At 38.3% G+C, this 16332-nt stretch overlaps 1 protein-coding gene across 1 annotated transcript in view; it reads left to right on the plus strand.

Annotated features, from left to right (window-relative positions):
• The window catches only part of rhoua (ras homolog family member Ua), an 8604-nt gene extending 2398 nt beyond the window's left edge, over positions 1-6206 (plus strand). The window contains exons 3-4 of the mRNA XM_044346698.1: positions 146-334; positions 1781-6206. Coding sequence (XP_044202633.1) covers positions 146-334; positions 1781-2065 — 474 coding nt within the window. The 3' untranslated portion in view covers positions 2066-6206. The remainder of the gene's footprint in view (positions 1-145; positions 335-1780) is intronic.
• The last annotated feature ends 10126 nt before the right edge of the window (positions 6207-16332 follow it).

Here is a 16332-nt window from a genome sequence, read left to right on the forward strand (position 1 = left end):
ATCTGTTCCCTTTTTCCTCTACTGCTCAAGTGATCTCTCTTCTTTTTGTCTAAATGCCCTTAAAAGCAATATTGTGTTTTAAAAAAGCTTGTTGTCTTCATCTCTCTCTCTCTCGGTCTCTCTCTCTCTCTCTCCACTTTTCCAGGATGAGTTTGACAAGCTGCGTCCTCTGTGTTACACCAGTGCAGATGTGTTCCTGCTGTGCTTCAGCGTCGTTAGCCCTGCGTCCTTCCAAAACGTTCCTGAGAAGTGGGTCCCAGAGATCCGGAAACACGTCCCCTTTGCTCCGCTGGTCCTGGTCGGGACGCAGTGTGACCTCCGAGAAGATGTCAAGGTGTGGTCAATGTGCTCTGTGTAGCATGTTAACATACATAAATCAGTACTGCTATATTTCTGAGATATTATTATATATACTGTATATTGAGACCTCCAGCTACCTGCAGCCTCTTCAGAGTTGCCAGAAATCAGAGGGTTTGCCATAAGACTCAAAGGAAACTGCTTGACTGTACAACAAAAGAGGAGAGATGTTCTTCCAGCACAAACAGGAGAAAACTTACAGAGTTTCTTTCAGTGTTTGATGTGAAAGAATTTAAGGCCAAATTATACAAACTCTCCCAAAATGTTATTGTGATGAGAAACAGATAAAAAACACATGCATGAATCAACATTAAAGGGGGAGGAGGGATGAACATCAACATCCTCGTACAATGGGAGACTAAATGCTTTATGAGAAATGTCTTAAGTTTGACAAACAAGACAAAATCACTTAAATAGAGGTTACAAGGTCTGAACGGCTATTATACTAATGTATGACATTATTCTGACAACAGGTCTTTTCACAGCAAACATTTTGACTTGTCGCAGCAGGAAAAAGCACAGGTGTTACTAATAAAATTTAACAATGGCTCAGTTCTATTCAAGTATCAACATACAGTGTAAATCAAACTTAAGTGATGACAGCGAACACAATACCAGGACCCTGAAGCTGAAGCAACTAAATGGAATTCAGCCCTCCTTAAATGTGTTATTTACTATTTATTCTACTTATATTTACTATTTATTATAGAGCTTTTCCTACTGGGACATGATACAATGTCTTATTGTGAAAAAGGTATTTTTAATTACAGTACATTTCCAGTTCAACCTAGTTTATATAGCACTTTAAATACAAGATAGTCAGTCCAAGTAAAAAGTGGAAAAAATGAAAGCCACACTATATAATGTCATATCAGGGTTGTCAGACATCTGTCAGTTCTCAAAGATATTATCAGTGTTTAACGTTGTGGAAAATATACAGTTAGGAGTTTTAGAGTAAATGATATTGATGCTCTGAGCTCTCACCGCCTCACTGAGTTGGATCTTTCTTACTATGTTGATGTCCAGTACCTCCGTTAAGCTAATACTCACATGTAAATCTTTTGTAATCTGGACAAATTTAACAATTCCAGCTTTTCATGAATTGCAATTAAAAGATTGTTTGTACAAAAATATCAATATTTAAACACTTTTATGACGTTTCATAAGGTTTTTGTTGTGTATATGACTCAGTCCAATGATTGATGCAAGGAAATTTCAGCTGTTAAGAGGTTGAAGCAAATTATAAGATTTTGACTTTGCAGGATTCTTGCCAAATTTCTCAAAAATAACATCATTATCATTTATGATAAAACATCACAGGTGCATCTTTCCTGTGTTTCTTTAACTAATACTTAATTATTTTACTTATTCCAGATAAGTGATCGAAGACAGTAGGTAACAAAGTGTCGTCTCCTCTCTTTAGGTTCTCATTGACCTGGCCAAGTACCGAGAGCGACCTGTGGACCCAGCGGACGCAAGGGACTGTGCGGTGGAGATTGGCGCTGTGGCTTACATGGAGTGCTCTTCCCTGACCCAAAAAAATCTGAAAGAAGTGTTTGACACGGCCATACTGGCCAGCCTGCAGAACCACAGCTCCCATAAGCCCCCAAGAGGGAAACAAAAACGTCGAAAAAAGCAAAGGCAGACACCTGACAAGATGAAGAGTTTATCCAAGTCATGGTGGAAAAGGTACTGCTGTGTGGCCTAAAGCAGACCTGCGATGGGTTTGGGTCTAAGACTCTGATCCTCTGCTGATTTTCTCCTGGTCTTGATTCAGCCTGGACTCTCTCTGGTTTTTCTTAAATGGAGCCTGATGTTGAGCAGGACCTCGACTGGAGTGTGGATGGGAAGCGAAGTAAGACTGTCGTGGATCTAAAATGTTTCAGTTTTTCTTTTTCTTTGGGGAGTGACGTGAGTCTCATCATGGATCAGATTCACCATACTTAGTCCAGCCTGGTTCTGCTCTGGTTCAACCTGCTCTGAAAATACAGCAGCACCGCTGTGTCATAAAATAAACCAGGTTGTTCTTTTTACATTTGGCCCTATTTGTAACCCATTGAACCCACTGCAGGAGGTCACTGTGTCACCCGGAATTAAGCTGGTATTAACTGGGACTTCTTTTGGACTAGCAGAACGATCTCTTCAAGTCATGGTGGAAGTGATAATGTTTTTTTAATGATTAAACTGGTCCACATTTGAACAGGAACAGAAACTTCTCATCTGTGTTTAACACATGAGTTGGATTTGTGTTTAGTCTGCTGTTCTGGTAAAAATCTTCCCTGTTTGTTAGGGATTTATGTAGCCTTGTTACAAAATGTAGCCTAGAAGGGAACTGCACCGTCTACAGACTACACTTGTTGTGACCTAATGAAACTGCATCTAAATTTACTCCTTTTTATAACTTGTTTCTAACTTTAGTTGAGTGTCTAATAGTCACGATTAGAGAGAACTGCTGACTGAAATAGTATAATAACTCTCTGACCAAACTGTGTCTTTATTTACACACCAACAGGAGAACGCATTTTGAATTTTGCGACCCAAACCAATTTGTTTCATCACCGGACATAAATATAGTCGGAACTTAGTCAACAAAGAGCTCATTTTTCATAAACAGCTAATAATTATATCCTGTCATTTTAGTCTGGATTTGTACTAGATACAGGATTAGATCTGGCGTGATTGTGAGTGTGGTTTTCATCATGTCCTGCCACAGTTTAGCCCAGACTGAGGCCAAGATAAGTTTAATGAGGCTCAGGCTTTGGTTATCCTCATATCAAATCTTGACTGGAACAGTTAATGCCAGTGTCTTTTTCCTCACAAGGATAATACGACACTGTTAAAATGTTCTTACTTTGGCAAAATGTCCAAAATCATTGGAAAATAAAACCTTCGAGCAGTATATGTTGAGCATCCAAGTGATAAAAATCCCAGCATTGTTCTGTTAGAACAAGTTTTCTCAAGAAGACGCAAACTGTATCGAGTCAGTGACCTACTTCAGGTTTTCATTGCTGGTAGTTTATCATCCTCATATGTCTTGTATGAACGGCTACAGTTTATGAGGTATTAATGTGGTTTGGTTAAATATAAATCTTTGTTCTGTGGTGGTGGATTGTTGGCACTTGATCTTAATTGGGAAGGAACATTTTGTTATTTTAATGTTTTGGTTTTTCTTCCCTCTTCATCACAATCATACTGTGTGCTTAAAGTAGTTTAAGATCAACTTATTCCACAAGCCACAACATTCTCAGTAGCCAAGTGACTATTGTTGAGGCTTATTTCCACACGCAACTGAGGACTAAAACAAAGAAAAACAAGGATATTCATGTAAACTGTTCAACCAGGAACATACGTCTGCAGGCACAAGTTGCAACGCTGGCAAAACCTTTACTGGTTTCAGATATTTTTGTGCTTGATGTGTGTTTGATTTATCTTTCCAGACACTTAAACAGCCTTAAGTGTGAGCACTTAACAGAATTAGATCAACCAAAGTGCTCCTTCATTTGTTTAAATTCACAAAATGGACTCTGTTTGTGAAGGTTTGCAAAATGATTTAGAGCAAACCGAAAAACAAACAAAGATGAGGTTTTTTTTCTTAGCTTTTCAATGAAATTGTGTATCTAATACTGTGAAATTTGAATTATGTACATATTCAGTGAAATATTTTCTTAGTAGTTATGAACCACAGTTTGATTCATCAGGTTTGTTGCTTTGCATTTGTTCCCTTTATCAAAAAATACGATCCTCTGCTTTATTAGAGTGGTAACATTGTTCATTTCTACCACTCTACATCCATACTGCTTTAACACCACAGAGACATCATTGTCCATCCTATATCTACTGCTGCCGCCTCTAAAACAGATTCAGCTTTAAAGCAGAAATAAAGAGGCACACTGAAACACAAAACGTGTGGCTCTCACTCAGCTGCCGCACCTTCCTTTGTACATTGTAGTTACTGAACCAAGAACAAAAACACAATAATTTGTATGTTATTTCTCTACGGTGCCTACATCTGAATGGGTCTTTGTGTCAGAGTCACAGCAGCAGAAGTGAAAAAGGGTGCAACCGGTTTGCAGTCTGTAATGGATTCAAAGCAGCTCTGCCATGGTTTACTGCATGTGCAACATAATTAGTCGTATTGATCCGACATAAACACTAGAAGGATTGTTTCTGGTTATATTCCTGAAAAAAAAAAAATCAAGGATAACCATGCTAAGGTTAAAGGATGAGGGACATCTGAACTTCGAAAGGAGCTGTAAACCCAGAGCTGACAGGACTCTCAGGATTTGGGTGAAAACTGTCCTCAAGAACTAAAAAAAAAACAATTATTTCAAGCGTGTGGTTCAAAGTCAGTTCTCCTCTGGTGTGAAATAGAGCAAGCTGTTGATGTCCCTTCAAATTCAGTGGATTATAATTCATTGAAAGTTTGAACTGTACTGTGAAGTACATTTGGTGGATAAGAAATATTTCTTTTTTTTGTAACTTTTAAGTTTATTCTAGAAAACTAAAAATTAAATAAAGACATTCACAGTTTTGGAATCCATCCTGTGTTTTCTTTAAAGTTAATGCAAACTAAAAGAAACTGCTCTATCATTGAGGAGGGATTGTATAATTATATCAATTAGTTATACACACCCTCTTTAAAATTTTACCATTATGTTTAAAAGTCACCTAAAGCTTGATATTGGCACTAAAATTTGGTTTGTACGAGACCGAACAAACAAAAATGTCCTTGTTTAACACAAACTGATCATCTGATGTCAGTTTCTACAATAAGACGTAGACTAATATGAGTATTTTGGTGTTTTCTCAGCTAAATCTAAAGACTTCATTCCAATAATATATCTCATCTTGTTATGTTGAGTTTAGGCCTCCGTGTAAAGTCTAGTTTGAAGACTGGCTGTTACTGGAGCTGTTTGGTAGTTTTCTGCTAAAGATGTTACAACTGCGAGTGAATGGGTTCACTGTGTCGATCTTTAACTCATGATAGTAAAAGCATTGTTTCTTCCGGGGGGAAAAGGCATAGTAAGTTGCTTGTCTTGCCGTTTGTGTGCAGTCTCGGCTGATGGTGGATTTAAGTAGGCTAAAGGTCACGCGGACCCTTATGATAGCTGGCATTTCCTCCGTCAGGTTTAATCAGTCTTCCCTACTTACATTCATGATTTATAGACAGCGTAGCGAGTTTCTCAGCACGCAGCAGGATGTGATCCGTGCCTGCAGTCATACTGAAAAAATATAAATCTGTGTTCATTTATTCCTGCTTAAATACATGAATAATAACATGAATGCTGTCTTTGTATGTTGCCGTTCAATCAATCAAACAAACAAATTGTATCTTGTTTCTGAGAGGGTTGTGTTTGTTTTGATTCTCTCCTCTTTATCTGTCCTGTGACACCTGATAAGTTAAACTTTAATCTTAACATGTTTTAACGTCTTTGTGGCTGCCGGTTGATCGGCAGCAGTGTATGTCCTGTATGATGATGTATGACTTTGTAACGTAGAACAGACGGGTCTCTGAAAGTGAACTAAAGTCAGTCAGAGAAGAGACGTTTTGGTAACTGTAGATGGAGTCCTGTGTGGTAAAGTTGGTGTTTTTGCTGAAGGTCAGACAGAAATGTTGTTGCTTTGTGTAAAGACTGAAAGTATAATTGGATTTGCCGCTAAAGGACGGGTTCACAATACTTCAAGTCTGTTTTAAAACAACAGTCAGATGCCTTAAATGAACATTGAAAGAAGTTTTCTTGCTGTAATCATTCCTCCTGTTCATACTGACCGCTAGAAGATCTTCTCCAAATGTGCTTATAATGAAAGTAATGGGGGACAAATTTCGCAGCCCTCGTTTTGAACTAAAATGTATTTAAAGGTTTATCTGAAGATAATAAGATGATTCAGTTGTCTCAGTTAATCGAATAAAGTGGGTATCTTTTTAGCATAAAATCCCTTTTTGTACCTCGACAGTGTTTTCCTGTTGAGCTTCGACTTCATTTGACTAATTTGTACGGCTGAAGCTTCACATTAGATTTAAATAAACTTTTAAATGCATTTTTCTCAAAACGAGGACTGTGGATTTTGTCCCCCATCACTAGCATTGAAAGCACATTATTGAGGGATCTTCTGATGGTCAGTATGAACAGGAGGAATGATTACAGCAAGAAAAACATGTTTCAATGTTCATCTGGGCGCCTGACTGTTGTTTTAGGACAGACTTGACAAATCATGAACCCATCCTTTAAGAAATTCACTGGTGGCTTGTGTGAGTATGACATTTGAAAAATACATACATGGTAACGGCAATAATGGCTTCAGTTATTGTGATTAATGTGGTGTTGAAAAGGGCTTTCACAATACCAAACATGTATTGAATCATACACAGCTGTACTGCTGATTATCTGTACTGATCACACTGTATCACTCTATATCATTTGTTCCACATATGTACTGTAAATGTGTCAGATGTCATGGACCTGATTCCTTCTCACATGTGCGATTTGCCGCAGCGTTGTTGGAAGGAAAGTAAAGACGGACAACAATCCAGATCCAGTCTGAGTCGGGGTTATAAAATACAGCTGCTTCTGTATGTGAACGGCCTCTGTGGACTTTACTGGGCACTACATTCCCACACAGGCCTGATTGTTGATTGCACAATAATATCCCATCAAGCCCAGTGAGTTTAAACAAAACAAAAGACAAGCCAGGGGAAATGTGGGACATTCTTGAGATTGAATTGTTTTATTGAGGTTGATACCCCCTAAAGCACACCTGAGCTCATTCACATGGGACACCAGCTGAGAACTTTGCTTAGAGGAAACCAACCCGCTCCTCCTGTGTCAAACATCGCAGTGTTTTCATTATTCCTGCATGTAAAAACATTGTAACAGATAGTACGTGGCTGCGATCCGCTCACACTGACAGTTTAACTGTCAGTCAAAAGAGGATGTGTTTGTACAGAAGTTTTATACCCTGAGAAATAAAGAATATTTGCTATAAAACCTGCTGTGTTTTATTGATTTTGAGGCTCAGTGCCTGGCAGTGGGATGGGGAATGTGTGTGTGTTTAAATATAACTCCTGGACGTGTGTGACCTCTCACCTCTGCCACGTCAAGAGAGCCTGCAGGCTGTAAATAAGACTTTGTTGCATTCATCGTATTTGTTTATTTCTGTGTCCGTTCATCAACACGATTTCACCGAATTTCACCAGGGAATTAGGCTCTAAATAACAGACAGTAGCATGACGCAGATGCTGCAGGGCCCCTTGACAACGCATCGTTTGTGTGGTTGCCTGATTGAACATGTTTCTTCGTGTTGTTGTGGCTGAAATAATGTTTTGGATTTGCACCGTGTGCTTTGTGATAACTGAGTGCATCAACCACTATGTGCTCAGCTGATGCACATCAGGAGAGAAGGGGGTGAGATGTGGGCGATGTTTGGGGGCATAGACACACACACACACACACACACACACACACACACACACACACACACACAAAACAAGACAAGTCACACACACAGACGCCCACAGACAGTCATCCAACTTCAGGCGGGATCAGTGTAAACAGACTCGCTGCTTCCAGGCCCTCATGGTTATGCAACGGCTTTATTTTTATTTTGGCTGTCATGTGACAGTTAGTTAGTTGCTTGTCTCTGTTCTTAGAGGCAGCGTTTTGCCCCCCGAATTAACTCTGTCTGGGAAACAAACTCCTTCGCTGTATACCTGCCTGGAAACACTCAGTTTATCGTGAGAAGGCTGACTTTGTTCTGGTGAGATCAGCTGCTCGGTGCGCTGAACACTGCCAGGTTCTGTTTGATGATATTATTCAGCTGTTACTCTCCGCAGGGAGCGAGCTGGACACTAACTGACACAAATTACAGCTTTTTTACAAGATTTTTAGTTTTGACACAATCCTTTTAAGACACAACCCAAATCTAATAAGGCCTGTAACAACTGATTATGTAATAACAGAATATTTAGTCAACATGTAATAAAATCTCCCTAGATGGGTTGTAAATCTAATCAGGTCTATTAATGAACCATGTAATTTCACCTCACAGACACTTGAAACTGAATAAATGTTGGTATGACCTGAACCTCTGTGGAAAACGTTTAATAAGAAATGCAAGTAGATATAATGTCTGTGGACCATTTTGCTGCTGCTTACATAAATATTTGAAATTATAATAATAATTTGATTTTTTTATATAGAAAATTATATCATGTTGTTAAGTTTTGTACTTGTTTAGAATGATATATGTGGCTTTTTGTCTTTTTCAGACTCACAGTTATGAAGAAAGGTTACACCCAAATAGTGTAAAACTGCCAATTAATCTAATAACATGCAAAAATATTGCTCAATAATTGACATATTTATTCATTTAGACAGGTGTTTTCTTACTTAATATTATGATATTCAAACATAGAGAAACAAAAGAAGAAGACAGAGACACAGAGAGATATAACCTCAGAGAAAAATGTGTGACGTGTATTTAAATTTAGCTACTTATTGCTGCAAAATGTTACAGTCACATGGCTCCACAAGCTGCCAGCTCTTAGGGCACTGGTTTGAGGCTCGGTTCCAGTTCATTTTATAATTTTATAGCCTCTTTCTCTCTCTCCGTCTCAGTCTGTGTGTGTGTGTGTGTGTGTGTGTGTGTGTGTTTCATAACATAAAGAGGGGCCAGAGTGACATCAGTGCTGACTTTTAATCAAGCAGAGCTGAAATACAATCTCCACTTTTCTAACAAGCTATAAACCCAATCAATGTGTGTATGTGTGTGTGTGTGTGTGTGTGTGTGTGTGTGTCTGACAGCTGCTCTGTGTGTGTGTGTGTGTGTATGTGTTTGGAAAAAAAAAAGACAGTAGTTAAAAGAAAGCAAAGAAAAGAACATTAGAGAAAAGCGACAGATGGAGAGGAGGAGAGAGAAAAACACTAACAGATAAATAAACTAATAGAAAGTGACAGGAAGAATCTCCTGAACAGTTACAACATGTGAAGCAGCTCCTGCTTCATTAATCGTACTGAGAAGCTGCTTCTGCTTTGTGTTTCCTGTATATGTTCTTGTGTATGTTCTCTGGAGCTTCACAAGTTAAAACAGCTTGACTAACAGATTTTGAATCTTGAACTTATGAACATGAACAAAAATTGTCCTGTGAAGCAGATTTTTTTTCTCCATTCATTCCTCTAAGACTTAAACTAACCTTTAACCACTTCATGCCTGACTCCGACCTCTACTCTAACCCAGTGGCGGACAGCAAGGTTGCCACCACACACACCTCTGCCTTTTGCGTCATTCTTTTCTTATGCGACACTATTCGTGCTGTTTGGACAAATTTAAGTGTAAACAGAAGGTTTTTGCACTTGCACAATGCTGAGATAGTTATTTTAGTGTGTTCTGAAATTCCCGTTTGATTGAGCACCACTGTAGCTTAGAAGTTAAGATGCTAACCATGAACTGCAACATCCTCAGTATTAGTTGAGTGTCATTTTTTGTCATCTCTTTACTATCTGGCTTAAAAATGCCCCAAACAGAAACTTCCAGTTGTTTTTCTGCTTTAAGTTGTTGGCTTTTTTCTTTCAAACAGGGAAACTTTTGTCATTATTATTTCTGCCCACAAGACTATGAGGAGCTCATTTTTGATAATATACCAAACTTTTGTCAGTGAGAGAACCTTGATTGATACCTTTAATAACACCAGAGATTGGTTTATCTATCTAGGCGTTATTTAAAAAGAGATCTATAACTGGTACAATTTGGTGAAAATGAAAACTGACTTTTCTTTTATTTATGGTCCCAAACAAATAAATGTAATAAACTAAAACTTAACTGAACAACCATATATAAATCCTTAATGGCATGCTTGGCCACACTGACACACTAGAACTCTTTTGGCTCTGCCTCTGGTCCGACCTTAACCGTGACCCTATAGACTAAATCTGAACCCTTGATAAATGATTTACTGTTAGGGGACCAGCTTTCTGCCCCAGAGTGGAGAAAAAATAACATGCACAGATTAATGTCCCACCCACATGATTAATATAGACATACAAACACACTGACTAACCAGATTCAAAAAGTCTGACACACACTCCTGGAATTTTTCCTGAACAAGTGAAACTGCTGATTGAATGGACTTTATCTCTGCTCTCTCACACACATTTCCTCTCCTTTCCTTCCTGTCCTCATCACTCTGTTTCTTCTCCTTTTTTTCCTGCCTCTATTTCAGTCTTGATCTCTCTTTCTCTCTGTCACTGCTCATCACAGCACCTCTACCTCTTTGTTTCTTGCTCTACATCTCTGCAGGTTGTCTATTTGAACAGCCTGGTGACGACCTGTGTGTGTGTGTGTGTGTTTGTAGTATTTGCGATGGCATATGTGTTTGCATGTGTGTTCAAAGTTCACAGAGCGTGTCATGTGGCATTTATACGGTTGAGACACATACAGTTTACACCCCCACAACTCCTCTCCACAAACATCTCCCTCCTGTGGACTCCTGACGGCAGCTGACCGCTGCGTTTACATAAGCACATTACTGTAGATAACACAGCATACATCACAGTCAAGGTCAAGATGCTCTACACGTTCACATCCCTGTACACACGAATAAAGACAACATACAAATATCTTCATGGAATATGAGTAAACAGGGTGAGGTTTGGTATATACAATGTTTCTCAGATAATACAGACACCTCCCAGTGACTATACAGCATCAGAGTGAAGACACAAGCTTATCTGAGCTATTGTAAACAGGATATACCGTTTTATATCGTTACATGTTTCATCTGACTTTGCCAAACTGGGCAGCATGAAAACAAGTTTAGTGAGGACTTGCAGTGTAGAGAGAATAGTGTTACTGTGTTTCTCGGGTAATAACTGCATCAGATTTCATTAGCTACTCCTAATGTGTGCTTACTGGAAAAGATAAAAGCTCCCAGTAATGATGTCTTCATACTGAGGAGATTCTCTGTCTAATGTAGCAGCTCAGATTAGAGCGGGCACAGATTATAAATCACACTGTTACCTGAAATAACACCACAAAAACAAAATCACCACCTACACTGAGGCTTTTACACTATTTTATTTGACATTTATCTTCATTCTTATAAATTTTGTGCTGTATTGTTTTGTATTTTGCTTACATCTGGCTAGAAAAGTAGTTTTATGTCATAATTGCATTTTCTACTTACATCTCAGACAATGCTGACTACTTTTAATCTAAAATGAAGACAGATCTGTTTGCTGTGGCTTTTAATTCAATTGTAAAGCTGCACTTCATAATTTTTTATCCTTTAAGCTGCCTTTTTTATGTTACTTTACTTTAAAAAAAAAATCAAATTTCATGTATTTTATCATTTTATTAATTTTATTTGCTTCTTTTAGTCTTGTTTTCATTTTTTATTGTTCTTATTCCTGTTCTTGTATTATTTTACATTATGTAAAGCACTTTGAATTTCCTTGTGTATGAAATGTGCTATATAAATAAACGTGCCTTACCTTGCAGTGTATAATAATATATTTTGCTTAAATTAGTTGCAGGACATTTGCAATTTCATTCAAATGTTCTTTTTATAATCGTGGAGATGGGAAAATGTGTCTTTAGATATTTAATATGCCTCAACATTTACTTGATTTGCTCCTCAGTGTTCTTGAAACTTAAATATGATTAGATATGAGTTAAAAAAATTAAACATTAACAAAAACTGTTTAGGTAAATATAATTGAAATAATAAGCCTGCTTTTCACTTGAATCATTATTTAAACCATTAAACCAGACTTGCTTTGATAAACCTATTTCTTTCACACTTTTAGGCTATTAAACCACAGTCTGACACTCAGTTTGTGAAGTTTGATTAGCACACCTGCTATAAGTTGGACAATGTGTCTAGTATTCACACTTACAGACTTTATCCATGGTAGCAGGAAAAGCACAGGTGTAAGTAATAACATTAATGACGGCTCAGGTCCATGAAGTTCCCTAATGAGTCTTTTGGCCCTGGAACTGGCTCACCTGAATGAAATGCAGCCATCGTTAATTACACCTTTTCCTGCTATGACAGGTCAAAATATTTGCTGTGAAAAAGGCTGGTTTCATTCACCCAGGTGAGTAATGAGAGTGGAAGAAAGCAAATATATCCAACAAAAATCTGCCTTCAAGCCACATAGACAGACTAGTGGTGCTCACATTAAAAAGCACTCAGACCAGCACACAGCATAAAGACTGGACCAGTCGGGGAACAGATGATGTGGAAGGTAGTGACTGATAGCTGCCCTCCACATAAACTGATGCTGAATGTGAATGAGGAGAGTCTGTGTAGGGAGACGACTCAGTCAGGTGATTAGCTGAGGTGAAACTCAGGAGAAATGACAACGAGAGGTGAGAACGTACAACAAAAAAAATGAATCAGGTGAACTAGAGGCAGAAGAGGAAAGACTGGAGGATGAAGCACCATGACGTTAATTAAATAAAGTTTATTTTAACTACAGAATTGTTAATATTTTCATCATCTGTCTCTCAAATTGGACGGTAAATTTATCATAGAAAGTTTGTTTGTTGTTTTTTATTTCTCTAAGTTTTATCATATGTAATAATAATGATAATAACTTTATTTGTATAGCACCTCATACATACATGTACTGTATATATGTTTAAATACTAAACATAATTGAGACACACATTATAAACATTTTGTGCCAGGGTTGTACACTTAATGATCTCACACACACACACACACACACACACACACACACACACACACACACACACACACACACACACACTTCTGGGAAACAGGGATTAGTAACTGATATTGAGAGGTGGGAGAAAGCAGCCTCCCTCTGTGGCCTCTTAAACCAGATGTAACCAGCTGGCACGCACACACACACACACACACACACACACACACACAGTTCCCAGTGACCAGGCTCATGGCCAGAACTTTTGTCCTTTTCTCAACTGTGTGAGCTGAGAGAGAGAGAGAGGCCCAGTTTCAGCTGAGTTCAAAGACGCTGTTTCAATGCATCTCTTTCACCTCTGAATCTCTGTGGTGGAGGACGACGGCTCCATCAAGCTCTTTTACAGTCTTTTATTACATTCAGAACTGCTGTCTTCATGAGTCTTTATCTTCATATTAAAGGACTTGTTCACAATTTTTCAAGTCTGTCTTGAAACAATAGCCAGGTGCCCAAATGAAACAGGTTTTTCTTGCTGTAATCATCCGTCCTGTTCATACTGACCATTAAGAGATCCCTTCATGATGCACTTCCAATATAAGTGATGGGGGACAAAATCCACAGTCCTCCTTCTGTGCAAAAATGCATTTAAAAGTTTATCTGAAGCTAATATGAGGCTTCAGATGCCCAAATCAAGTAAATATCTTTCAACGTTACAGTCTTTTTAGTGCTAAAGTGTTTCTTTTTGTTACTATACTTCCACCACAGCGCAACAGGGAAACACTGTCTGAGGAAACACAAAGAGGGAATTTGATGCTAAAAGACTGTAAATGTGGTAAATATCCACTTGATATGACTAACTCAGACTGTTGAAGCCTAATACAAGCTTCAGATAAACTTTAAATGAATATGTGGACACACCGTGGATTTTGGCCTCCATCACTTACATTAAAAGCACATTTGAAGGAGATCTTTTAATAGCCAGTATGTGTTCATATGGACACCTGACTGTTGTTTTATGACAGATCTGAAAAACCCTGAACCTATCCTTGAAAATAACAGACCGTTGAACTTTGCATAGAAAAACAGTAAAATTCACTGATAAAATGCAAAGAAAGTAGAAACCTGCAAGGAGGAGTGAAGGAGAGAGATATGGGGTGATGTGATGTGTGAAGGGTGTGCATGTCTGTTTGTTTAAGCTGAAACAGACGCAGTGGGGGAGAGGGAGGGTGTATGATGTGATGGTGAAGTAGTGGGGAGTCAGGGAGTCAGGTTCATCAGATAAAACCTCTATGAGTCATGGGAGGATTTCTCTGTATAAAATAGGCTGAGTCTTGATTATTGTAGAAATAAGAGATGAAATATTATGACAATTTTACCATAAAATGAACAAAGCTTTGTGCTGTAATTGTAATTTCCTGTACAGTACTAATAATGAGGCTGCCTTTATACAAAGTCTGGGTTACATGTCAAGTACAAGACAGCAAGATCTGGAGACCAGGCTTTGTTTTCAGTTGTTCACTATGAAACTGAAGCATCATCTGTGGCTGGGAGTTGCCTGTTTGAAAGCGTCTGTAAAGGGAGTGGAAGTGAATGAGATATACTCTCTCTTTCGTACAGAAGAGCAGTTGAAGTGCTCTTTAACGAAGCACTGAACAAGCTGGAAATCTCTTTCTGCTGCTGTAAATAAACAAATCGAGGGTTTTAGGGATACATTTGTTTAAGCCATGCCACAGGTGTGACTCTATGGGTGGCAGTGTCAGTCTGTCGGGTCGGTCTGGACTGAAATATCTCATAAAGTATTGGATGGATTGTTAGATTTCATACAAATATTCAGGCCCCCCAGAAGATGAAGCCTACTGATTGGACTTTTCCTCTGGTTTCTCGGTTTTAACTTATTATGTGAAATATTGCAACATTTACAGGATGTATTGGAACAAATGTTTGTACAGTATTCATGATCCCCAGAGGATGAACCCTAACTGACTTTTCCTCTAGCATCAGTTTTGGTTTTGAGTTAAATGTCTCATCAACTATTGGAGGGATTACCGTGTAATTTAGTGCACATATTCATGTTCACCTCAGGATGATTTATACTATCTTTGGTGATCCCTTGACTTTTCATTTGGCACCATCATTAGTCATTATTTACCACAATTTTACCACAATTATCTTGCACGTACAACTCCGAGGCTCCATAAGCCGCACATCTTTAGTGAAGCAGGAGAGTCAATGTCATTTTGTTTCTTTGATTGTATTATATTCATCATGTTTCTAGATAGATTTTGATATATTTGTTATGTTTGCCTTTGCCAAATCTTATCACTGCATCTTTTTTTTTTATCACACATTGTAAATAAACACACCTGTTAAATCTCAGCAGTCTATCTCCGTGGCTGCTTGGGACATGGGGAAGATGGAACTTTTTTATGTTGTGTCTCAGCATAACAGCCTTGCTTAAGATCCAGCTACGGTCACATGGTCTTAAATTAGAGAAATCTCAAGTAAAATCTTTATTTTTACTCTCAAAATTGCCTTAAAAAGGTTGCATTGACCAGCTTTTCATTGAACAATACTCAAAATTTGAGAATCTCAACATTTGAGTGCTGCTATATTATGCCCTGAATAAAACTGATCTTGCATTTTTCTTATTTTTGCTCATTAATAGTTGTAAAATGATGTGAAAATGTGTTATTAGTTCACTTTTCTTGGTTGAGTAATTATCATCGGTGGGTTCAGACCAGCAGTCATGAGATATTAGACAACAGTTCATATGATCCAGAGCTGAGTGCTACATATAGACCACAGCTGCTGTTACTGGGATGGTGGTTTTTCAGTCTAGTCACAAGATTATTCAGCTGTGGGGAGAAGCAAGATTTCTTCAATCACAAGATCTTCAGAGAATGTGCAAAACAGTCTATTTACAATGTAAAAATATGTCTCTTTTAGTAAAATGTTGTAAGTTTTAGTCTGGTTTCAGTCGTCTAGCAGTTTTGAGAGCGTGTCTCCCACTGCACAAAGCTTTCGTTTCACATACAACACTTGATTATAGCAGGAAGAAGCAGTCCTTCTATGCCATAATGCATGTGACAGCAGAACAGCAGCTCTTTCACTGACAGACTGCAGACATGTAGGTAACGGGAAGCTTTTACAGCAGCATTATCTCTGACTGCTCCATAATGAAACCTCACAGTCAAGACATACTCTCAGTAACAGCTCTAAACGTCTTCAGGGTGGACGCTCACAGTAGTGTTCAAATTAGGTTGTGTTATACTTAAAGCTTTAGCCATCGTACACAGCCAATGTGTTATAT

Source organism: Thunnus albacares, chromosome 1 (genome assembly GCF_914725855.1).
Source record: "Thunnus albacares chromosome 1, fThuAlb1.1, whole genome shotgun sequence".
Classification (NCBI taxonomy): domain Eukaryota; kingdom Metazoa; phylum Chordata; class Actinopteri; order Scombriformes; family Scombridae; genus Thunnus; species Thunnus albacares.